The 26,560-nt window shown below is 44.9% G+C and overlaps 1 protein-coding gene across 6 annotated transcripts in view; it reads right to left on the bottom strand.

Moving 5' to 3' along the window:
* Positions 1 to 944: 944 nt before the first annotated feature.
* LOC126252287 (calcium uptake protein 3, mitochondrial-like) overlaps positions 945 to 26,560 on the bottom strand; it is a 558,826-nt gene continuing 533,210 nt past the window's right edge. For all 6 annotated transcript variants that reach the window (XM_049953162.1, XM_049953166.1, XM_049953165.1 and 3 more), the window contains one exon: positions 945 to 2,898. In XM_049953162.1, the coding sequence (XP_049809119.1) occupies positions 1,435 to 2,757 (1,323 nt within the window). In that variant the 5' untranslated portion in view covers positions 2,758 to 2,898 and the 3' untranslated portion in view covers positions 945 to 1,434. The remainder of the gene's footprint in view (positions 2,899 to 26,560) is intronic.

The raw sequence follows: 26,560 nt of genomic DNA on the forward strand, positions 1-26,560 counted from the left end.
AGCCAGGGGGCATATAGAGACATCCAGTTACCATGTCTGAGCCTGCTCAGTTGCATTTTTAATGCAGGTGAAAGCAGGAGCATAACGGGACTACTTCTGCGGACTCATTAAGGTGACGTTTCATCAAGGAATATCGCAACGTATGTCACGCTTTCTTTCAACTTACAAATGATGACCGTTTAAAACCATATTGACTACTACTCCACTGTGGTTGCTTCAAAAATATGTAAGTGTCTTTCAGAGACCGCCACAAGTCACAAAATTTTGTTGTTTTCCTAAATTATTTGATGGAGCTACACGTGCAGAGGTAGAAATATATTTTCAGGCTAGAATGACAGTTCAGTAAACTTTTAATAAAATTACACGTGGATATTAAAGTTGTTCTTTACAGCCTTTGTATGTATCGTGGTCTCTCCGCGACAGAGAGAATGCTGACCAAGAAGGGAGAGTAGTCACCTCGTTTTTCTGTCAGCTGTTCACAATGTTTTCTTTTTCTTAATAATCAGTTTTTCTGTGTGATAATACTGTCTTCTTGTGGTGTGTTCAGTTGGCTCCATTGTTGCTGTACCTAGAAACTTATTAACCACCGTTCATGAACTTGCAATGGATACTTAAAACAGGTTAAGACAACAAACTCGACTCTGTAACAGAAAAAGTTGGCGGTCAAAGTGCAGATTGTTTCGATTTAACTATCGTTGTGCTGATCCTGATGTTATATGTCGGTTCAAAGATAAAATTAAAAAAAATAACGAATGGGAATAGTATCGGTCTCTGAAAAACCTTTATAGCTAAAAGTTGCGAAGATCATTGAGTCTCTTCTTATAGGTTGACATAATTTGCACTGATTTTTACTTCATCTGGTTATGTGCCAAATCATATTGCATCCCTTGAAAGACATTCTTATGACGTACAGGAGGTGCGTTACTGACTTTATTTGGGCAGCCTTCTAACTGTTCAAATCTTTATTACATCACAATATTTTCAGTATTTCAATTACAAAACTGGTTCGAAAAAATGGCATGAACTTAAATGCTTGCAAGTGTATAAATTAGTTAAGAAGTACATTTTTAGTTACAAATACATTTTTAGAAGTTATGAACATCAGACAATTGTCTCCAGTTTCTTCTTGTGGAAACCCGGAAGATGTACCAAATATCCATGATGGGCTTTGCCCTGAGTCTCCTGTAGCGAATTAGTTATTTGACACCATTTCAGCAAACATAACACTGTATATCATACTTGCAACAGAACATTTTCTTAAATTTTAGTTACATTTCTGGTTCAAAAAATATAATTTTAGTTCTTGTTTATCCATACAATGTTATTTCCCGGTGTAAAAAGTCGGGAGCAGCTCAGTATTTGGACTCAGACCGTCATCAAACCATTGGCCTCATCACATTCTCATTCCATTTGGTGTTAGGGATGCAGACGTCATCAAACCATCGTCTTCATCTCGTTCTTGATGCAGGCCTTGAAGCTTTCCCACTTCTCGCGGGTGGGCTGCGCCTTGAATCTCCTGCGCAGGCGGTCCTTCATGATGGCGACGAACTCGCGCTGGCTCAGCCGGCCGTCGCCGTCCACGTCGAAGATCTGGAAGACGGTGTGGACGAGGTGCCGGCTGACGCCCGCACCGCCGCAGATCTTGACGGCGCGGAAGAACTCCTGCTCGGCGACGGGCCGGCCCACCACGTTGAACATGTTCACCGCCACCGTGAAGTCGTCGATGTTGTTGAGGAACTGGCAGAAGGCCCAGAACTCGTCGAAGCCGATCCCCTTCTCCTCCTTGATCCTGAGCAGCAGGCGGTCGAGGTACGCCTTGCACTCCGCAGAGTCGAGGTAGGTGTACCGCAGCAAGATCTTGGCGAAGTCCATCTCGGAGATGCGGTCGGCGCCCTTGGAGAACTCGTGGAACTCCAGCTCGACGACCTCCTTCTGCAGGTTCTCCATGAACTTTTCGAAGTCCTCGTAGCGCAGCACCTCTCTGCCGGACTTGCCGAAGAAGTGGACGGTGAGGAAGGTGTCCACGGCGTGGCCGCTGCTGCTGTCGTCCTGCGAGTGACCCTCCTGCGACGCCTGCCGCCGACGGAAGTTGTTATTGTTGTTGCCGTTGACCCTCCAGAACTGCTGCTTCTTGCCCCTCCACGTCTGGATGAAGATGTCCTCGATGATGTGGAACTCGGACTTGTCGACACGCCGGTTACCGTCCGTGTCGAACATGTTGAAGGCGATGAGGAAGCCACTGCGGGGCTTGATGAGCACCGACAGCAGAAAGAGGTACTCCGTGTACGAGATGAGTCCCCGGTCGCGAGCGGTGCGGAACATGGCTGGCGACCCGGCGTGGAGTGGAGGAGTTGCCTCGCGGAAGGCGACCACGTCCGCCTCGCTCAGTTGTCGCCTCTTGAGCCGGGGCCTCGGTTCCTGGTCCAGCACCGACTCTAGGAAGTCCTGAGGCGTCATGTAGACCTGCCCGTCCAACTCGACGGACGCGAACTTTATGAACCGCTGTTCGCGGTAGGCGAGCTTCCCGCTGACCGGCCCCTTCTGCTCTTGCTTCGGCTGCTTCGCCGCGTTGGCAGCCTCCAGCTTTCCCGTGCGGCTCGCTGCGTACACAGCCGCAGCGCTGCCGATGGCGCACGCTGCAGTGACCGCCACGACACCCCTACGCTTACCGGCATTGTAGCTCTTGGCTGCAGCTGTGCCCAACAACCGTTTTGGGATCCTGTGCAGCCTCGACCCCAAACGCACCAGTGACGACATCGTACAGTTATTGAGATTGATATCTGCTTTGTCTTCAATCAGCACTCCAAGTTACGCCTGTTAAAAGCTTCCTGGTTTCATTTCACTGTCTGATCCTCCAGTCACTTCTACGATTAACAGCCATCTGCCGACTTCAGGCACCTGCGAAGAAAAAAAATTTGTGTTGAGGTCGAATAACACTGCTAAAATTGGGTGACAGAATATTTGTACCAATCCATATGTGGCTTACAGCAAACCAGTGCTTAACAGTATTGGTTAAAAACAGTCTTGGTTGCAATTGTAGTTTTTTTATTTTTCAACGACGCGTTTCGCCTTATTTAGGTATCTTGACGTTATCTTAATTTGGTATTTCTTAGAAGAATCCTTTAGTCAGCCTTTGGCTGAAAATTCCTAAATCAGACGAAACGCGTCGTTGAAAAATAAAAAACTACAATTGCAACCAAGACTGTTTTTAACCAACACTAGAATATTTGTAAATACTAGCTGTGTCTGCCGTGCGCTGCAATATCTATTATTGTGAGTAGGTACGTATATACAAATTAGACACATTTGCATGAACAGAATGATGAAAGAATGATTTTTGCGCATTAAATTAAATTTTTAATTGTTTATTCAGAATTTGGGGATATGTAGTGTTTTTGGTGTTTCCATCTTCTGTGAAAAACAAAGGCCTTTTTCGGAGGTTTAGTCAATGTACGTGTATGTTACGGATTTGGTCATACACTGACAGAAAAAAAATCGCCACAATAAAAGATAATGTAGGGTAATAAAATTTCGGAAATACATTTTCTAGTAATCTACGAGGGTAGTCCCAAAAGTAAGGTGAGAAGTGAAAGAAGAGATTCATAACTTTCCGAACAGCATCGCGGCGAGCTGGTATGACATGGGCATACAAAAAATGCCACAGCGTCTACAAAAATTCATCGACAGAAATGGTGATTATGTCGAAAAATAGCTAAATGTTCAAGCTGTAAACTGATGTAAACCATTGTAGAAATAAACAGGTCTACGTAAAAAAAAAAAAAAAGAGAGAGAGAGCTTACTTTTGGGATTACCCTCGTATTTAAGTTATAAACATTGCAGATCACAGGCTAATGTAAGCGCAAGATATGCCGTTGCAAATGTGAAATGCTGGTACACTATAACCGGCTTAACCACATAATGTTGAATACAATCATGCAAACGTGCATATAGTGTGTTGGACAGCTGCCTGATGTCAGTTCCAAGCCGGTTCCCTTGGTTGGTCAATACAGGGACGATGAATGCTCTTTATGGATGACGCTGGAGTTAGCGTCCGATGATTTCCTGTATGAGCTATATTGAAGACAGCTCTGGTGATCGAGCAGTCCAAGGCAACATGTGAACACTCCGTACAGCATGTTGAGTTACAACAGCGGTATGTGGGCGAGCGATGTTCTGTTGAGAAACTCACCCTGGAATGCAGTTCGTGAATGGCAGCACAACAGGTCGAATCGCCAGAGTTACAAATTTGCAGCCGCAGTGCGTGGGATGACCACGAGTGTGTTCTTGCTGTTATGCCAAATCGCGCCGCACACCATAACTCGAGCTGTAGGTCTAGTGTACCTAGCACGCAGACGAGTTGGTTGCAGGCCCTCAGCTGACCTCCTCCTAACCAAAACACGAACGTCACTGGCACCGAGGCAGAACCAACTTCCGTCAGAGAAGACACAACAGACCTCCACGCTGCACTCCAGTGAGGTCTCGCTTGACACCGCTGAAGTCGCAAATGGCGGTGTCTTGGAGTCGGTGAAATGCACGCTACAAGGCGTCTGTCTCGGAGCTGTCCTTGAAGTAACTGATTTGTAACAGTTCTTTGTGTCACTATGGTACCAATTTCTGCTCAGATTGCTGCTGCATATGCAGTGCGATGCGCCAGAGTCGTACTCCAAACACGATGGTCTACCGTGTCGGTAGCGCCACGTGGCCGTCCGGAGACTTATCATCTTTCGACCGTACATTCTCCTGACCAGCAATCATGTAGAGTTGCTACATTCATACCACGTCTTTCTGCAGTATCGTAGAAGAGAATCAAGCTTAATGGATTCTTTGTCGCCTTAAAGGCACCCTTGACTAACCAACTCACCACGTCCAATCTCAAAGGTAACTAACGCTCACGACCGTAACAGCGCGTGTTTAAAGCAAACCTGATTTGCAGGCCCGCATCTCGTGGTCGTGCGGTAGCGTTCTCGCTTCCCACGCCCGGGTTCCCGGGTTCGATTCCCGGCGGGGTCAGGGATTTTCTCTGCCTCGTGATGGCTGGGTGTTGTGTGATGTCCTTAGGTTAGTTAGGTTTAAGTAGTTCTAAGTTCTAGGGCACTGATGACCATAGATGTTAAGTCCCATAGTGCTCAGAGCCATTTGAACCTGATTTGCATCCTTAAAGTGGAGCTACTAGCGCCACTCTTATACGACTGGCGCTAAATCTGAAGAGACACCATTTTTCAGGTGCAGAACACGCCTACAAACTTTCGTTCATGTCTCTCAACTCCTCCTCGGCACTGCGCGATTTTTCTATCAGTATCTCTTTTATCCGTACCTCTACCAAATTCAACCCAGCAATTTCATCTAAATTCTGAGGAAACTTTTAACTCTGCCAGCAATTTATCTTTGTTTCAACAAAATCCACTGTCGCTGGTCAGTGCCTGATTCTCAGCTTTTTGTGCCACGCGATTCTAGAGAGAACGTTAAATGTATCTGTGGTATAGACCCGTGTGGCATGCTGTTTGGCTCCGAATAGCGCTGTCAGTATTATTGGCTGGCTACAGCGCTCATTCTCACAGTATGGTTGCCGCCATGAACAACTTAAATATGAGAGAGACTGCGCTTCAGACGTATAAAGTATTCAAAGTTAAGCAGTTACAGGAAATAAATTCCGACACGTCAATGGTTCAAATGGCTCTGAGCACTATGGTACATAACATCTGAGGTCATCAGTCCCCTATAACTTAGAACTACTTAAACCTAACTAACCTAAGGACATCACACACATCCATGACCGAGGCAGGATTCGAACCTGCGACCGTAGCGGTCGCCCTGTTCCGGACTGAAGCGCCTAGAACCGCTCGGCCAAACCGGCCGCCTACCGACACGTCATTTTGATACGTTTCTACATGTCACTCGTCCTCATTGTCACCACCAACACTACCGGTAGTGGGAGTCTATTGTTCCAACAGTATTTTTATGCAAATAGTGAGTCACGTGTCTATCAAATTTTGTTGAAATTGCTGCAGACGTTCCTGGGTTATCTTTTTATGTCACGCTTTTCCAATCCAAACTCTCATTCATAGGGGTATGTATGTACGTTAACAGGGGGCCTAGAAAGACGGAGAGGCTCCGTCCTCTTCGCAGCCGCAGTGGTCCGCAACCCCACGACGACTACCGCAGTCCACTTCACCCCTCCGTCACCCCACACCGAACCGCTCTTTCAGAGTTATAGTGCCTTTCTGCGTGGTAGAGTAATGGTGGTGTACACGCACGTCGAGAACTAGTTTGCGCAGCAATCGCCGACATAGTGCAGCTGAGGCGGAATAAAGGAAACCAGCCCGCATTCGCCGAGGCAGATGGAAAACCGCCTAAAAACTGGCCGGCCCACTGGACCTCGACCCAAGTCAGCCGGGTGGATTCGTGCCGGGCACCAGGCGCTCCATCCTGTTCCGGAAAGTCGTGTGTTAGACCGCACGGCTAACCGGGCAGCCAATTCATAGGGATGCTAGAAGTGTCTTACTGTCACAGTAATTTTTTTTTTTTTTCCCAGATAACAACAAGTGATGTGTGCCAGTTTTGGTAGAAATTTCTTCACGCGTGAGAGAGAGAGAGAGAGAGATACTGATACGTCCTGCCACTGCACCCCCCGCCCCTTCCACCCCTGCGACAATTCTAGGCGTGATGGGTTGTTATCGTACGTTTATGTATTTCCCCCAACAATATTTTTGTACAAATAATGAGTTGTGTTTATAAAATATTTCTTATAACTCCGGGCGCGCAGACAATTCACGTAAGTCTCAACGTAATCAGAGGAATGAGACGGGACCGCATAGAAGGCGAAGAAACACAATGCTTCAGTAGGCATGGTCCTATTGCAGGTGATATGGAGTTGCCGTTCTCTGACCTTAGAACGGACTAAACTCCGCCAGATATAGGCTGACCTACAACTTAACAAGGACACCTAAGAACGTAGCAACTCCGTGTTTTTCACATTAACTAATACTGACAAAGGTGAAACAAGTAATAAGTGACAGATGAAAACCTTGCGATTGAACTAAGGATCAAATTCCAGACTTTCCAGTCCGTAGGTTTGCACTTTACCACTGAAGCTCCGAGCCACGAAACTGTAACATATTATGAAACTAACAGTATATGTGTTGTGAATAAGTACAAAGTATAAATGCATGGTTTGTCCGCAGCTCGTGGTCGTACGGTAGCGTTCTCGCATTCCGCGCCCGGGTTCCCGGGTTCGATTCCCGGCGGGGTCAGGGATTTTCTCTGCCTCATGATGACTGGGTGTTGTGTGATGCCCTTAGGTTAGTTAGGTTTAAGTAGTTCTAAGTTCTAGGGGACTGATGACCATAGCTGTTAAGTCCCATAGTGCTCAGAGCCATTTGAACCATAAATTCACGGTTTCGCGGGCGATATGAATTAATAAAATTTTCTGGGGCTTCCAGCCGCGTCAGGTGGTTAAAACCCAATGAGCTTTCCACCGAGCTCTCCTCAGCCATTGTCACGTGGTAAGAATGACAATGACTGAGGAGAGCTCGGCCGAAAGCTTGTGGGATTTTAACCACCTGACGCTCCTGGAAGCCCCAGAAAATTTTATTAGTACAATGTTATGTTCGTTCGGACATGCATGCACGTCCGACGGAACATTGCGTCGAACTTCTTCTGAACACAGGCACTGCAATTTCGCATTCATCCGCCAATACCGGGATTGCGACTTTAAATGTCTGCCCTGTACGGGAATAACATTAATGGGATGTACGAGTACTGGTATGACTATAGACGACGACATATGAAGTTTGGGTCTGGCCATGAGTCATGCTTGGGTAGCGGACTATGGTTAAATGGTTCAAATGGCTCTAAGCACTATGGGACTCGGCATCTGACGTCATTAGTCCTCTAGACTTAGAAATACTTAAACCTAACTAACCTAAGGACATCACACACATCCATGCCCGAGGCAGGATTCGAACCTGCAATAGTAGCAGCCTTGTGGTTCCGGACTGAAGCGCCTAGAAGCGCTCGGCCACATTCGCGATAGTACAAAACGAACTGTTTCGTTGCCCTCAGTCGATACCATCTAATACCGCGTAGCGACATTACTTCAGAATAGGGCGGACAAGCGTTGTGTAGGCAGTCTCTTTAGTGGATGCGTAGCATCTTCTTCGACAGCTTAAAAATTGTACGCTTCATCACGCAACCGGAATTTATTGGACTGCTTTTGGTATTCACATGAAGAATCGCACAGTTTTTATTGTTTAAGGTCAACGTCACTTTTCGCACCTTTAACACATTTTGTCTGCGTAATTTTGTAATTGATTTTCATCTTATGACGACTTTACTATACGGTAAAAAATAGCATCATTTGCAAAAAATCTAACAACGCTACTTATATTGTCTCCTAAATCCTTTATGTAAACTACGAACAGCTGAGGGCCTGTAACACATCGTTGGGAAACGCCAGTATCATTTCTGTGCCAGTCAGATGGCTTTACGTTAGTTACAACGAACTGACACCTATCTGACAGGTAATCACGAATCCAGTCGCAGTACTCCAACGATACTCCACAGGCACCCAATCTGATGAAATGTGTCAAAAGCGTCCTGGAAATCTAAAAATACTGAATCTGTCCATACTTTCGTGTGCATAGAGCTCGTTGTGTTTCACGAGAGCGATATTTTCTGAATTCGTGCTGCATGAGTGTCAATAGATCTTATTTTCAAATGTATTTCATAATCTTAGAACATACTATATATTCCAAAATCCTGCTACAAACTGATATCAATAATTTGGGTCATAATTCAGCTGATTACTTCTGTTTCGTCTTTATGTATTAGGGAGACATTAGTAACGTTCCAGTCCTTAATTAAAGATCTCTCGTCGAGCAAACAGGTGTACTTGATTCCTAAATACGGAGCTATCACGTCAACGTAGTTCGAAGGTTACGTAACTGGTACATAATCTGGACATGGAGACTTGCATCAGTTAAGCGACTTCAGCTGCTTCGATACACCAAGGCGATCTACTTCCAAGTTACTCGTGTTGGCAGCTGTTCTTCAATCTGAAATTTGGGATATTTACTGCGTATTCTTTGGTAAAGAAACTTCGGAAAACCATGTTTAGTAACACCGCTTTGCTGGTGATGTCAGCATTAAAATTACCATAGTTATGGTGCATTAAAAGTACTGATAATCTCTTTCCGCTAATGTGTACTTTACACACAGTCAGAATCTCTTTGGATTTTCTGCGAGATATAGAAACAGCGTTTCGTTTTGGAAACTATTTATAGCTTCTCACATTTCCTATCGACCACCTCAACTACAGTCTTCCTGAAGCGCGCAATTAATGTTTCATATTGGACACGTCTTAGGCATAAAACAATTTTGTTTAATAAAAATTGCTATCATATGAAAAACAAAAACAAGCAGTCTTTGTTGCAATTATATTTTTTTATTATTTCCCAATGACACGTTTCACCTTTATTTAGGCATCTTCGGATTTATCTCCGGAAGAAATATAAAATTTCAAAATAGTGACGTGGCCCCGTTTAGTGACACTGGATTACAAAGAAAACATTAAACAACTTACTGCTATTTGGTAAAAATGGGTACAAGGGATATCGCGCATAAAACATCATAGCTGATAAATGCCTCTTGTCAAAGCTTTAAAAATACTGCAAGATGGCGTGTAAAATAGAATGAAACAGATGACTAAAAGGTATTTTTCTGAAAAATGTAACCTGCTTTGTTGCTAAATTGACAACCCACACTAGAAGTAACAAAGAGGCAGAAGATTTCTTTATTACGGCATGTATCGCAGTCCAATGAAAACCATACGGAATCAAGCCTACAGTAAAGCTTTACATCATAAACATGTCTGAGGTGTATTGCGTATTAATAGGTCACCACGAAATGTTTTTAAAACTTTGACAACGGGTATTTACCTGCTGGGTTATTTTATGCGCGGCGTCCCATGTAACATCGCTACCAAATTTCAGAAAGTTAATACTTTCTTTGTAATGTAATGACAATAAATATGGCCACGCCACTATTATGAAACTTTTTTATTTTTTCCGCAAGCCAATTCGAAGATGCCTAAATAAACGTGAAACGCGTCCTTGGGAAATAACAGAAAGATTTCAACACTGCAACGAAGACTGCTTGTTTCTTCGTACTGACTGTTGTATGTACCAGGTTGTAAACTGTAAAACGTTCTAAGTTTGCCGTCAACTTGAAGGTTGGTTCGAACGCCATTGCGATTTACTAAGTATGGCTCTATCTGAGGTGGTATGCCCTTGCCTTCCTCTGATATTTTAACTGACACACTCAGCCACATATCGAGGTTTAGTAATGGGCTCCGTCCATGTGCCAACCCTTCGAAGAACTTCGGGCGAACTGTAACATCGCATAACATTAACGGTGAATACAGTACTCCAGACATGCTTGACAAAGTACGGGGCAGATTGACTATTGTCTGAATGGTTGTAGAGGGTACAGTGGAGCGCACTCTGAAAATTTGATAAAGATAAATTAAAACTTTGATTGTGTACTCAATTGTGAAAAGCACCTGAAGGTTCTATGGGTATACATGTAAAATATACACCCATGCTAATTCCGATAGTTCTTTTGAAAATAAGTATTTTCTTGACATACGTAACAGTTAAAGTTGATCCTGTGTTTCTATCTTCATTTATGTAGAAGAAATAGTCTTGTGAAATCGGATGAACTTTTTTGAAATACCCGCTATCTGGATTTATGATGTTTATTTGGAGTTCTTCAGCGCATGTGATTCCAAAGCTGCTTTGTTGGTACGGTTCGACTCACAAATTCATCCACGGGCATCTTTAATCAGTCAATAAATCCACAAAGATCTGCAGTGCGCAAATGTGGCATCAAATGGTTTGCACACCACAACGCTACCAGCACGCTGTAGGTCCACCAGCTCCGGGACTCTGATCTTGTAAGCGGCTTACAGCACAGCGTCCTCCAGATTTCCCCCTCCCCACCGCCACTTCCCTTCCGCTGTGGAGCACACAGGAACGAAAAGCGACTGCCGGTCCGTAGGCAGCTGTCTGCGACACGTGGCACCGAAGAAAGCCCACAATATCGCCCCGACACTCCATCGATTCTCCGCATGCCAACATCCGCCACCTTCCTCACGCTTTCCTTCTTCACGTGCGAGCATAAAAGTTGTTGTGTATTCTTACCTTTTATACTTACACTGCCAGCATTTACAAAAATACTTTCTGCTTCCATAGACATGTGAACTTTAGGGTCCTTTGCGTATTCCAACAGAACTGAAACTTCTTCAAGAAGAAAACGAAAAATAAAAATCTGACAAAGTATAGTGTTTAGAGCATGTTTGTTCATCAAACTTTTTTTCCAAATAATATAAAATCAAAACCATCAACTGAAACTAAAAGTTACTTTTAACAGTCACACCACCACCAACGGCCGGTGTGGCCGAGCGGTTCTAGGCGCTTCAGTCTGGAACCGCGCGACTGCTACGGTCGAGGTTCGAATCCTGCCTCGGGCATGAATGTGTGTGGTGTCCTTAGGTTAGTTAGGTTTAAGTAGTTCTAAGTTCTAGGGGATCCACCACCACCACCAGACCCCTCATCATCCTAATGTCGATTTATATCGATCAATAATAAGACATGTATGTGTGGCGTGTACGACTTTGGTGTAGCCTGTGGCACAGTCAGGCGCCGACTTCCCCTTCTCAACTTCCATAGTTTCCCATCTGTCCAATCTTCTTCCTGAAACCCCTTCAATTCATAACATCTTTCTTTAACATCTTGCATCTTCCAGGAAATTCTCCAAGTTTTCTTCGCTCAACAGATGTCTATTTACAGATTCCTTTCGGCCATCTGTTACCATCCATTCGTTGGAGTTGGCAGTACCAAGTTAATATTTTTCTATCTACGGCCTCGGGGAGTGTCTCTCTTTACGCATTAATTTCCAGTACTTCCAGGATCCAGCAATCCGACAAGGCGCCAGGATCGCTGAAGTCACCCGCTGGGCGTGAAAACGTTGAGCTGACTCGACCGACGTCAGCTAGAATCCAACACGCGGCTGAGTGAGCAACAGCCGAGGCTGGTGCGGAAGGACGACGAATTGTCAATATTGCGAAGAAATAACTGAGTCTAATAATGATCGTAACACCTATCCTGACTTCATGCAGAGGTATCTCCGCTCGGCCCTCTGTCATAGGGAGGAAATAGTAATAATTCATGATAAGTAAGTTGGCAGACCGAGGAAAGAGTATCCGGCAGGAAGTTTCGATTTTCTACAATATACTGGCGATGAGGAACTTTCACAAAGCAGAAAGCCTAAACAAAAAAAAAGTTGAACTGAACACTTTTGAGGAAACATAATAGCTGACAAACACAGAGGGGAAATCAGCGAACCTGTCTTTCTCTGTATCCCATCATTAGTGATCCGTTTGCATCCCCGCCACCGCAGCTCTGTTACGTGGTATCACACTAATTCGAACCCACAATCCGTGTCACAGGAAGCACAAATCCTCCCCGTCGAGCGCTGATCACCTAACCAGTGCGCGGTTGCCACACAAGCGAGATGCTTCTAGGAAATTACCACCTCAGTTAATTAACCGAGACCTCCCGACATTGCGTGTTCTATACGTCCATCACATCTATAAGCTCATCTCTCCACATAGGAGTCAGAAGAAGTATTCTTCCAACCATTATTACTTCATAAACGCAACAAAAAGGTGTGGCTGTACTGTCAAATTTATCGTGGTTTTGGCCGCATCCACATTAATATCCGCATTTATTGAAGCTCTTATCCGAATTGTTCATTCAGTGTCAGACTGACCGTGAGTGAAACATCATGAAGACAGCTATCAAAATACATGAACTGAACGCCAAACTGGTTAGTACGTACACTTCCTAAGAGCAGCATCTCACTCCACTATCAAAAACACGAACAACCTGCGATTGAACAACAAACAGATGCTTGGACAACTAAGCAAAGTTGGTAACATATCGTCAACAAACAGACGGAAACTGTTTGTTTCCGTCCAGAAGTCGCTAGAGAGATAACGATCAGTCATAACTAGACAAAGGCAAAAAACTAAGTGAACTGCGTATTATTTCAACTGTAATCGTCATTACTGCGTACATTTATCCAACTGTAAGACGGTCAGTGCCTTCATGAAAAAAGGTTTGCCGTTGCCTACGGAACCATGATTGCACCCAGGAGTGCACCTCTTCGTCCGAAGAATATTACGAGCACGAATGTCTTTTTTCACTTTTTTTTTTTGCAAAGTGTTCATTTACCACTGTGCGTTACTTGTGGCGCCGTGTTCCAGGAAGTCAATTAGTGGCGGGCCCTTGCAGCCAAAGGAGGAGGCCATGATGACTTTCCCGGAGCTGTCGTACACTTCTCCCAAGGCAATGAATATCTTGTCTCTCAATCGGATAAATGTGTTAACAGTTACGGCGATTACTTTTGAAATAATAAACAGTTTTCTTACCTTTCCTCCGTCTGCCTCGCTTTCACCTGACTGTCCCTTATACAATTGTTGCATTCATAGTTACGAAGGAAGGGAAATGCTTCAAAATGGTTCAAATTGCTCTAAACACTATGGGACTTAACATCTTAGAACTACTTAAACCTAACTAACCTAAGGACATCACACACATCCAAGCCCGAGGCAGGATTCGAACTTGCGACCGTAGCAGCACCGCGGCTCCGGACTGAAGCGACTAGAACCGCTCGGCCACAGCGGCCGGCGAAGGAAAATTATCAGGGATTAATGTGCCGCCGACGTTGAGATCATTACAGATGCAGAAAAAGCTCGCATTGGGAAAGGAAGGAAAGCAGCTGTATCCTCTCCAAAGGAATCATCACTATATTTCCATTAATCAGTAGTCTTGTGAACAAAATCTATGTCGAACTTAACAACACCATGCGCATTATTTCAGGAACCGTTAAGGTCTACACCTAACATACGGATACCTGTCTTGAGTCATATACCACCCCCAAAAATACGACGAGAAGCAGCCTTGGTCAGGGAATACAACAAGATCGAAGCAAACCCTGAACTACCGGTACACGACGATATACCTGATCAGAGTATCAAGAGGCTTCGTTCAAGACATCCTCCTCTTGCTCTCGACAGCCTTACTAGGGTTGACATCAACTCTTGGAGAAAAGAATGGCTCCAAAATACCCCAACAACTTGCCACCTAATGCCTTGTATTACTGAGCCAGTTCAGCCCCGCAAGATCTGGTCAACTCTGAACCGACTAAGAAGTGGGCACGGAAGATGTGCTGACTCACTCTTCAAATGGGGACAACTGTCTTCGCCAGCATGTGACTGCGGCGCGTCTAAGCAGACCATCCAGCACATCAGAGGAGAAAGCAGTGTCAGAGCGTTCAGTAGAGACTTTGAAGAATTCCTCATGGCATCCCAGAAATCCATTGAATATATACAAGGACTAGATGTTTGTCTGTGAATAATGTATGTAAAGAAGACTAACGCAATCCAATACTGAAATGCCATACACTAAATAAAATTCCATTAATCGATTTAGAAACGCACGGAAAAACTAAACGTGGGTAGCCGTACGGAACTGAACCCAGAACGTTACGACTGGGACTGCTCCGTCTAAGTAATGCCCCGCCAAGGAACAGAAACAGGGAACTCTCCTCAAACGGGAAAACGAACTAGGATGAAGGACGAAAAGGAGCAAAGGGATAAATTGGGAATAATATGCGGGAGGAGGAAGAGGAATAGTAGGCAACTTCAAAAACAAACAGAAGTAATTTCAGTGGCTCATGAACCCAGAACTATGCACGGAAGAGACAAAACTCATGGGAAACCTCCTAATACCGTTTCGAGCTTCCTTTTGGCCGGCGTAGGTGCACGAACTCGACGTGGCATGCACTCAAGAAGTCGTCGAGGTCCCCTTGCAGAAATACTAACTCATTCTCCATACTTGCGAAAGTATTCCCGGTGCAGCATTATTTGCACGAACTGACCTCTCGATTATGTTCAATTAATGTTCAAGATGATTCATGTCGGGCGATCAGTGTGGCCAAATCATTGGCTCCAGATGTCCAAATTGTTCTTCAAATCAATGACCAACAATTCTGGTCCAGTAACACGGCGCATTGTCATCCATAAAAATTCCATCGTTGTTTGGTAAAATGAACTCCATGAATGGCTGAAAATTGTCTCCAAGTAACCGAACATGCCCATTACCAGTCAACACATCTGACCAGGCCACACTTTTCCAGTCGTCTAGGGTCCAGCTGACATGCTCACGAGCCAAGCAGAGGCACAGCAGGCCATGTCTTACTGTTAGTAAAGGCTCTCACGTCTGTCGTCTGCTGCCATAGCCCATTAACGCTAAATGTCGCCGCACTGTCCTAACGAATAGTTTGTTGTGCGTCCCACATTGATTTCTGCGGTTATTTCACGCAGTACTGCTTGTCAGCTAGCACTGAAAACTCTACGCAAAGGTTGCCGCTCATGTCGTTAAGTGAAGGCTTTTGGCCAATGTGTTGTTCGTGGTGATAGGTAACGCCTGAAATTTGGTAGTCTCGGCAGAGTCTTCACACTACGGACCTCGGAATGTTGAATACCCTACTGATTTCCGAAGTATAATGCCCCATGCGCATAGCTCCAACTACCACTTCGCATTTAAAGCGTATTAATTCCCGTCGTGCGGCCATCATCACGTCGGCCACCTTCTCACATGAATCATCTGACCACAAAAAACAGCTCCGCCACTGCACCGCCCTTTTACACCCAGTTTACGTGAGACTGCCACCATCTACATATGTGCATCTTTCTATCCCATCACGTGTTACCTCCGTGTGAAGTGTATCAAAAAGCCTGACATTTTAAAAGAAATTTTCTGAATGGCTTTGTACAGACATTATCGTAGGTACAAAAAACCACAGCGTTTCGGATTACTGATTTTTTTTTAATAGTTCGAATGACCCCTTTACTACAGTTCTCCTACAGTGGTAGGTACTCCACATACTCCTGGACACGCTGAGCCCTGTGTCAGTGTGAGTTTCTCTGTACGTATCTGTCCAAAATTAATTTTTTCCAACGTAAATCGGTTCCGCATTAACGCATCAGAATATCTACCAAGTTTCACTTTCTGTGAGTACAAAAAATGTGTGTGAAATCTTATGGGACTTAACTGCAAAGGTCATCAGTCCCTAAGCTTACACACTACTTAACCTAAATTATCCTAACGAGACACGCACACGCACGCGCACGCGCACACGCACGCGCACACGCACGCGCACACGCACGCCAGAGGGAGGACTCGAAAGCCGGCCGGGGTGGCCGAGCGGTTATAGGCGCTACAGTCTGGAACCGCGCGAGCGCTATGGTCGCAGGTTCGAATCCTGCCTCGGGCATGGATGTGTGTGATGTCCTTAGGTTAGTTAGGTTTAATTAGTTCTAAAGTTCTAGGGGACTGATGACCTCAGAAGTTAAGTCCCAGAGTGCTCAGAGCCATTTAACCATTTTTGAGGACTCGAACCTCCGCCGGGACCATTCTGTGAGTACCTGTACTTTAATTATAACCACCAGATATATACATTGAAGAGCCAATCAACTCGAGACTGAAATGCCAGCGTTGCAGCCACGTGCCGAGTTAATTAACTATCTTCTAGAGATAAACAAAATATCCACGGGTGTACTGCCGGTCTACAGTGTCCAACGGGCACAGTATTTTGGCGATCATACATGTCGCCATCATCAGGTGAACTGACGGACTGAGCTCCTTTGAACGTGCCGGCACGGAGATCCGTACGCTATGGCTGCTCAGAGGGAACTGGGTTCGGTCGCGGCGGCGGCCGATTTAAATACCCGCGCCCCGCGCCACGGTCGCGCGGTGGAACAGATTGCGACGGCGTCTGAGATGACGTCGGTGTGATGGCTCTGTCCGCCGTCGTCGTCACAACTATATGTTTGCTCGATTTACTCGTGATTAACCCAATCGCTGGTTCCCAAGCCTTGCTAAGATTATAGCCACAGTCACGGTTTATGAGGTCGTCATTGGTGCGAATTTCGATGGCCTCTCTAACAACGCTGTCCCAGTATCTCGACGTCTGTACCAGAATCCTCGTGCGTTCATACTCCATAGCGTGATTTTCCGACAAACAATGTTCAGCGACCGCCGACTTGCTCGGATACATCAGTCGAGTTTGCCTCTGGTGTTCACGGCATCGATCCTCGACGGTACGCATCGTCTGACCAATACACGACTTGCCACATTGACACGGAATCTGGTACACGCCGGCCTTCCTCAAACCGAGGTCATCTTTGGCGCTCCCCACCAGTGCACGAGTTTTATTCGGAGGACAAAACACAGTTCCGACCCGGTGTTTCTTCAAAATGCGGGCGATTTTCCCCGAGAGTGCGCATGTATATGGGATAAACGCAGTGCCTATCTCCTCCCTCGTGATTTCATCCATCTCCACAGGTTGTGCTGTAGTGGGTGGGCGGAGAGCACGTTGAATCTGCCACTCCGAGTACCCATTTTTTCGAAATACAGTTCTCAGATGTTCCAATTCCTGGGGTAGACTCTCTGCGTCAGAGATAGTGCGCGCCCTATGTACTAGAGTTTTAAGCACCCCATTCCTCTGTGAAGGGTGGTGGCAGCTGTCTGCGTGCAAATACAGATCAGTGTGCGTTGTCTTTCGATACACCTCATGGCCTAGGGTGCCGTCAGGCCTTCTCTTGACCAAGACGTCAAGGAAAGGCAGTTTACCCTCCGTTTCAGTCTCCATAGTGAATTTGATGTTGGGGTGTATGGAGTTTAGATGTGTAAGGAAGTCAAGGAGTTTATCCGTACCATGTGGCCAGATGACGAACGTGTCGTCCACGTAACGGAAAAAGCAAGTAGGTTTCCATTCGGATGACGACAGGGCTTCCTCCTCGAAGTTCTCCATGTACAAATTCGCTACCACCGGTGAGAGTGGGCTACCCATGGCGACTACCTCCGTTTGTTCGTAGTATTCTCCATTAAAAAGAAAATACGTGGAAGTCAAGACATGCCTAAAAAGTTCAGTGGTCTTCTCGTCAAACTTCTGACTAATCATTTCTAGTGACTCTCGCAGGGGTACCCTCGTGAACAAGGAAACGACGTCAAAACTCACCATGATATCTGACTCACCCAACGTGAAGCTATCAAGGCGTTTAACAAAATCCACGGAATTACGGATGTGATGAGGGCATTTACCCACATAAGGACTTAATATTCCCGCCAGGTATTTGGCCAACAAATACGTAGGTGCCCTGATGTTGCTGACAATGGGGCGTAATGGTACCCCCTCTTTGTGAACCTTCGGGAGTCCATATAGTCTAGGCGGTACCGGACCTTGGGGTAACAATTTCTTAGCGTCACCCTCCGGTAAATCTGCGTCCTTGAGAAGCGACCTCGTCTTGTTGTCAACCTTCTTTGTAGGGTCAACGCTGATCTTCCGGTAGGAATCGCCATTTAGCAAGTCGGCGGTCGCTGAACATTGTTTGTCGGAAAATCACGCTATGGAGTATGAACGCACGAGGATTCTGGTACAGACGTCGAGATACTGGGACAGCGTTGTTAGAGAGGCCATCGAAATTCGCACCAATGACGACCTCATAAACCGTGACTGTGGCTATAATCTTAGCAAGGCTTGGGAACCAGCGATTGGGTTAATCAAGAGTAAATCGAGCAAACATATAGTTGTGACGACGACGGCGGACAGAGCCATCACACCGACGTCATCTCAGACGCCGTCGCAATCTGTTCCACCGCGCGACCGTGGCGCGGGGCGCGGGTATTTAAATCGGCCACCGCCGCGACCGAACCCAGTTCCCTCTGAGCAGCCATAGCGTACGGATCTCCGTGCCGGCACGTTCACAGGAGCTCAGTCCGTCAGTTCACCTGATGATGGCGACATGTATGATCGCCGAAATATTGTGCCCGTTGGACACTGTAGACCGGCAGTACAGCCGTGGATATTTTGATTATCAAATACGCCGGGAGAAACTCAAGAATCACATCTTCTAGAAATGATACGGGTCGCAGATGTGCTAATCCATTATGTGAGCGACTTTGACAAAGAGAAGATCGAGCAGACCGTAACAGAAGAAAAATTTCCAGTACACATGGTCCGTAAACGTTGCGAATGTCAGCCTACGAGACGCAAGTGATTTCGTTATCAAATAATATCCTACTTATTACAAATGTATTTGAAATTTAAGTTTTTCTCTTAAGTTGCCATCTAATTGAGCTCAAACTTCACTAGTGGCCTATCTGATCAAAAAATACAGTTGTGCTTCAGTATGATGATGATGAAGTACCATACTCCTTGATAGAGCGTAGGGGACGATGCGGGAGACCCGCACCGCTGTACTAGGCAAGGCCCTAGCGGAGGTGGTTTGCCATTGCCTTCCTCCGACCGTAATGGGGATGAACGAGGAAGAAGACGACACAACAACACCCAGTCATCTCGAGGCAGAGAAAACCCCTGACCCCGCCGGGACCACGGGCGCGGGAAGCGAGAACGCAACCACAAGACCACGAGCAGTATGTTACATGTCACAATTTACTGTGCTCCCGCGGTTGTCAAAGGGGGTGTTCCATGTGTCGCCATTGGCTTTTGATACAATACTACACTCATTATTCTTTTAAAGACTCTCTGATCATCTTGTAAATATTAACAAGACGGTTGCTGTCCCAATTTTCAATCTAGTAAAATGGAGTGCCGTACATTTCACTTTCGACATGGCCTCCAAGATCACCTGACGGCAATCCTGCGGACTTTCTGTGTGAGGTCAAGGTACAGGCTGTGCTCCAATTATCCAACTCTGACCATACTGATGCGTTAGCTGTCGCCATACGTCAGCAGCATAAAGAGCTGGTGCCTCATCATGTGAGTGGTTCATTCCCTAATCACAGACCACCGTTGACTTCTCAGTCCCGTAAGATAAGGACTCAGTCATCAAATTAGAGAGAATTTCAAATAGTTCTGTACTAACTAGGGCAATACCTTATACGGAAATCAGCGGCGGTTCCTAACCACATATTCGCAATTAATTCACAAATGTTTTAAGTTAAATCTTCCAAGTTAGTTGCTGATACTTTTATTATAGACACTAACACGGAACGAATCATCAAGAAGGAATTATTCGAATGGAACGGAAATCTGTAGATGTGATTAACATGTACTGACAAGCAAATGATTACAATTTCAGAAAAACTGGATGATTTACTCAAGACAAAGAGCTTTCCCAATTGAGCAAGCCAGTAACGCATTGGTCCACCTTCGGTCCTTGTGCAAAACAATTATTCGGCTTGGCATTGATTGACAGATTGTTGGATGTTGTCTTCAGGGATATCTGCCACATTATATCCAATTGGCGCGTTAGTTCCTCAAAATATCGAGCTATTTGGAGAGTCCTTCCCATAACGCTCCAAACGTTATTAATTGGGGAGATATCTGGTGACCTTTCTGGCCGTGCTAGAGTTTGGGAAACAGAAGACAAGCAGTAGAAATTCTCGCCGTGTGCGGTTGGGCATTATCTTGCTGAAATGCAAGCCCAGGATGACTTGCAGCGTAGGGCCACAAAACGGGGCGTGAAATATCGTTGACGTACCGTTGTGCTGTAAGGGTGTCGTGGATGAAAACCAAAGGGGTCCTCTTGTAAAATGAAATGGCACCCCGACCGTTACTACTGGTTGTTGGGTCATATGGCGGGCGATGGTCAGGTTGTTATCTCCCTAATTGAAAACGTGTGGAGCATTATGGGCATGGCCTTCCAATCATCTAGGGATTATGACGATCTAACGCCCCAAATGGACAGATTTTGGCAGGATATTTCTCAAAAGGACATCCAACAACTCTATCAATCAATGCCAAGCCGAATAACTCATTGCATAAAAGCCAGAGGTGCATCAGTGCATTATTGACGTGCTCAGTCTGAGAAGCGCTCGCTCGCTCTCTCTCTCTCTCTCTCTCTCTCTCTCTCTCTCTCTCTCTCTCTCTCTCTCTGTGTGTGTGTGTGTGTGTGTGTGTGTGTGTGTGTGTGTGTGTATAAATCATCCAATTTGTTTGTACATGCACATCAGTTTCACCAGTTTCCGTCCCATTCCAATAATTCCTTTGTGGTGCTTACTACAGTAAGCCTATTTCTATAGTACCGCCATTGTCAAGTACACCTGCTAATGTTGAAGTTGGTAAACTTCATTTATTTTTCCGACATTTGTATAAAGAGTTAATTGTATATCTAAGCGAAACGCACATATAGCATGATTGAAGAAGCCTTTCGTCAGTTGTTTACGTTTGTATGTTGGTAAAATAAAGTCACGTCGTAATGTTGTATGTCTCCAAAGTGGTTATAGCTAGTCGGCGGTACTGTTTGAGTTGTGGATAATTTAGTTGTTTGTGTAATCTTTGGTTGTTTATTTTTTACCCCTTGTCATGTTCCCATGTTCCAGAATGTCAACAACATGTTCTACGTAATATTTAAGTTTGAAGTACGTCTTTTCGTTTAATATGTTGTGCTATAACCACTTGGTAAACCTGCAACATCACTGTGAACTCTCAACTAGATGTCAAATTACTGCGTGACTTTATTTTACCATCATAAAAACTGTGACAACTGACAAAACGATTCATCAATGATGTAATATGTGCATCTCGCCCAGCTATACATAAGTTAAAATGTACATTTAGCTCCAAATACAAATACCGCAAAAGTAAATGCAATTTACCAACTTTAATATTCGGAAGCGTAGTTGACACTGGCGATACTGCCTAAATAGGACTATTGTGCGAAACACATGAAACTATTTGCAGCTAACTTGGAAGATTCTGTGGTAAATATCATGTAACGACGTGTTTCATGCTACAACCTCAATTAAAAAAAGAAAGGAAGTGGTAGCTTCGAATTTTGTGAGAACGGCTCCCTGCGGTGGATTTTTTTTTTTTTTTTTTTTTTTGCCCGCATCGTGTCCCATTGCAGTTCATTGAACATTCTACTGACACGTTGACTGAAGAAACCCTTGACGTAAGGAGCAGCTCTTCTCTTAATCCTGTCTGTCTATGCCGTCAGTCTTGACAATTCTTGCAAAGTCTGACTTCTGGCATCCTCACGGCTGGATTTGATCTCCCGTTCCACCTTAAATAAACTTGGATAGGTGCTGCTTGATGTTCGAGGCTGCTGAACTTGGCTTGTACGACTGATTTTAAAAGAAAAGAACAAGATAAATTGTATGTCCAAATGCCACTAGGATTTAAATGCACAAAGAAGAATATTATTGCGCTCTATTGCTCCACAGAGAGCCATTCGCGTGAGTCGATAAGCTTTTATAGCTGTTGTGTCGTGCACGTCCAACGCTACAACAGTAACAGCACCATCGAGGAAGGCGCACTCGCAGTGGAGACAAAACTACTCTTGCGCTGTTACGTGCCTCTAGAAACGCATACGTTATTGCACCTAAAACACAAAAAAGGGGCTCTGAACGTGGATTATCGAAAACACGACTCTCATCTCTGCCACTAAGCGTGGCTGTCTGAAGTGCTACGTGGCTCGCGGCTTCAGAGGCGACATGCCCTTCAAAATCTCGGCGATTTCTTTTGGTATTCCTAACACCAAAAGGTCTATATCTACATCGTTACTCTGCAATTCACACTTAAGTGCCTGGCAGAGGGTTCATCGATACATTTTCATACTACTTCTCTACCATTCCACTCTCGAATGGCTCGTGGGAAAAAGGAACACCTAAATCTTTCCGTTCGAGCTCTGGTTTCTCTTATTTTATTATGATGGTCATTTATCCCTACGTATGTGGGTGTCAACAAAATATTTTCGCATTCGAAAGAGAAATTTGGTGATTGAAATTTCATAAATAGATCTCGCCTTTGTTTCAGCGACTGTCACCCCAATTCGTGTATCATAGCAGTGACACTCTCACCCCTATTTCGCAATAACAGGAAACGAGCTCCCCTTATTTGCACTTTTTCGATGTCCTCCGTCAATCCTACCTGGTAAGAATCCCACACCGCGCAGGAATATTTCAGCAGAGGACGGACAAGTGTTAAGTAGGCTGTCTCTTTAGTGGGTTTGTCGCATCTTCTAAGTGTTCTGCCAACAAAGCGCAGTCTTTGCTTCGCCTCCCCCACAATATTATCTATGTGGTCTTTACAATTTAAGTTTCTCGTAATTGTAATTCCTAGGTATTTAGTCGAATTGACAGCCCTTAGATTTGTGAGATTTATCGTATACCCAAAATTCATCGGATTTCTTTTAGTACCCATGTGGATGACCTCGCACTTTTCTTTGTTTAGTGCCAATTGTCACTTTTCGCACAATACAGGAATTCTCTCTAGATCATTTTGTAATTGGTTCAAAAATGGTTCAAATGGCTCTGAGCACTATGGGACTTAACTTCTGAGGTCATCAGTCCCCTAGAACTTAGAACTACTTAAAGCTAACTAACCTAAGGACATCACACACATCCATGCCTGAGGCAGGATTCGAACCTGCGACCGTTACGTTCGCGCGGCTCCAGACTGTAGCACCTATAACCGCTCGGCCACTCCCGCCGGCTTTGTAATTGGAATTGATCGTCTGCCGATTTTACTAGATGGTAAATTACAGCCTCATCTGCAAACAATACAATCTAAGAGGGCTGCTCAGATTATCACCTAGATCACTTATGTAAATCAGGAACAGCAGAGGGCCTATGACACTACCTTGCGGAACGCCAGCTATCACTTCTGTTCTACTCGATGATTTACCGTCTATAACTACGAACTGTGATCTCTCTGAGAGGAAATCACGGATCCAGTCACACAACTGAGACGATACTCCATATGCACGCAATCTGATTAATAGTCGGTTGTGAGGAACGGTATCAAAAGCCTTCTGGAAATCTAGGAATATGCAATCGATCTGAGATCCCTTGTCGACAGCACTCATTACTTCATGGGAATAAAGAGAAAGGTGTGTTGCACAAGAACGATATTTTCTGAATCCGTGTTGGCTATGTGTCAATAAGTCATTTTCTTCAAGGTGATTCATAATGTTCGAGTACAGTATATGCTCCAAAATCATACTGCAAATTGAGGTCAGTGATATGGGTCTGTAATTCAATGGGTTACTCCTATTTCCTTTCTTGAATATTGGTGTGACCTGTGCTACTTTCCAGTCTTTAGTAACAGACCTTTCGTCAAGTGAGCGGTTGTATATGATTGCTAAGAAAGGCGCTATTGTGTCTGCATACTCTGAAAAGAACCTGATTGGTATACCATCTGGAAGGGAAGACTTGCCTTTCTTAAGTTATTTGAGCTGTTCCGCAACATCTAAGACATCTACTTTTATGTCACTCATGCTAACAGCTGTTCTGGAATACTTACTTCGTCTTCTTTCGTGAAGGAATTACGGAAAACTGTATTTAGTAACTCCGCTTTCGTAGCACCGTCATCGGTAACATTTCGATCGCTATCGCGCAGTGACGGTGTTGACTGTTTTTTGGCACTGGTGTACTTTACATACGACCAGAATCGCTTTGGGTTTTCTCGCGGCGGTGCGGGATTGCTAGGATTTCCCTAAGGGACCTTATTTAGTAAGAGAAACCGTAATAGCGCTTCCTTCGTTTTTGTACGAAATGTCAGAACACAGATCTACACTCGGCGCTACACTGTGAACTACACTGACGGAAAAAGAAATCGCTACACAAAGGTGGAGTTGTGCAACGTAAATGAAAGACTGTGGACGTGTTTCTACATCTGAAAGATGATGTCTGTTCAAACTTCACGTCAGTCGCGTAAGAGTGGCGCCACTATGAGGATGCAAACCAGGTCTGCTTTAAATACACGCTGCAACGGTCATGACCGTTAGTTACCTTTGAGATTGGTCGTGGTCGGTTGCTTTAAGTTAATACATTTAAAGTGACAAAGATGTCATTACCAACAAATCACTGAGTTTGAACAAGGTCGTATAACAGGGCTGCGAGAAGCTATACGTTCCTACTGCGATGCTGCAGAAAGGTTTCGCAGGAACATAGGCACGGCAGATTATTGGTGGCAGCAGTAATCACAAGAAGACCGGCCTCTGGCGCATCTTACTGCATGTGCAGCAGCAACTTGAGCAGCAGTTGGCACCACAGTGATACAACGAACTGTCACATATCAGTATTTAAGGACAGCTCCCAGGTAGACGCCTTGTAGCGTGCATTCTACTGGCCTAAAACCCACCGCAATTCGCGACTTCAGTGATGTCAAGAGAAAGCTTACTGGAGGGCAGGATGTAGGTTGTTGTGTTTTGTGATTAAAGTTGTTCTGCCTCGGTGCCAGTGATGGCTTTGTTCTGGTTAGAAGGGGGCCAATGGAGGGCCTGCAACCAACCTGTCTGCGTGCTTGACACACTGAACATACAGCTGGAACTATGGTCTGGGCTGAGATTTCGTATGACAGCAGGAGTACTCTCCTAGTTATTCCACGCAGCTTAACTGCAAATTTGTACATAAATCTGGTTATTTGACCTGATGTGTTGCCATTCATGAACAGCATTCCATGGGGTGTTTTCCAACAGGATAACGCTATTACTACATACATATGTTGTAATCCAGCATGCTCTACAGAGTGTCGACATGTTGCCTTAGCCTGCTCTATCGTCAGATCTGTCTCCAATCGTGCACATGTGGGACAGCATTAAACGTCCCATTAGTGCCTGACCAAGTACAACATGCATGGAACACCATCCGACACAATGCACGTTTGCATTCTTACATTCAACATTCTGGCTGTTACATTGGTTATTAATGCACCAGCACTTCACATTTGCGATGGTTTATCTCGCGCTTACATTAACCTATGATCTTGCGATGTCAATCAGCGTTGTCAGTCAATTAAATTTGTTATGGAGACAAATGTATTCCCGAAATTTCATTACTCCACATTAATTATGTATTGGTGTTGCGATTTTTTTTCATCTGAGTGTATCGCAAAGATGAGTTTTCCAATGTTCCACTTGTTAAGGTTTCTCCCAGTTGCATTAGTATCTGAAACATCGTAAGAATAACCGTTGAAGTGCCTCTACCCTCGTCGTAGTCTGTCTAATCCTCTCTTCCCGGTCCCTAGGGAGTGATATGTTTCAAGCTATAGTATATTACTAGATACATTGATACGCGTTCTCTAAACTTAATAAGCGTCCGTGCGTCAGTTAATTGGCGTCTGTCTTCAGGAGTCTCTCAGTTATGGATTTCATCATTTTCGTGACGATCTTCCCTGCGTCGAACACACTTGTGACCGCAACTTCCTGCCAGGTAAAACTGTGTGCCGGACCGAAACTCGAGACCAGAACCTTTGCTTTTGAGACGTGTTTGGGTAGTTCAGTCTGTAGAGCAAATTCCCAGGTTCGACTCCCGGTCCGGCACACAGTTTTCATCCCCGAGTATGAAAAGCGCGTACTCAACTGTCGAGTAAAAAATTCATTCTGAAGCCTCTGACCATTCGTGCTGCCTTCTTTTGTCTACGTTCGGCTTTCTGTTAGTGCTATTTGGTATGGTGCCAGAGACTTTAA

Source organism: Schistocerca nitens, chromosome 4 (genome assembly GCF_023898315.1).
Source record: "Schistocerca nitens isolate TAMUIC-IGC-003100 chromosome 4, iqSchNite1.1, whole genome shotgun sequence".
In the NCBI taxonomy this organism is placed as follows: Eukaryota; Metazoa; Arthropoda; class Insecta; order Orthoptera; family Acrididae; genus Schistocerca; species Schistocerca nitens.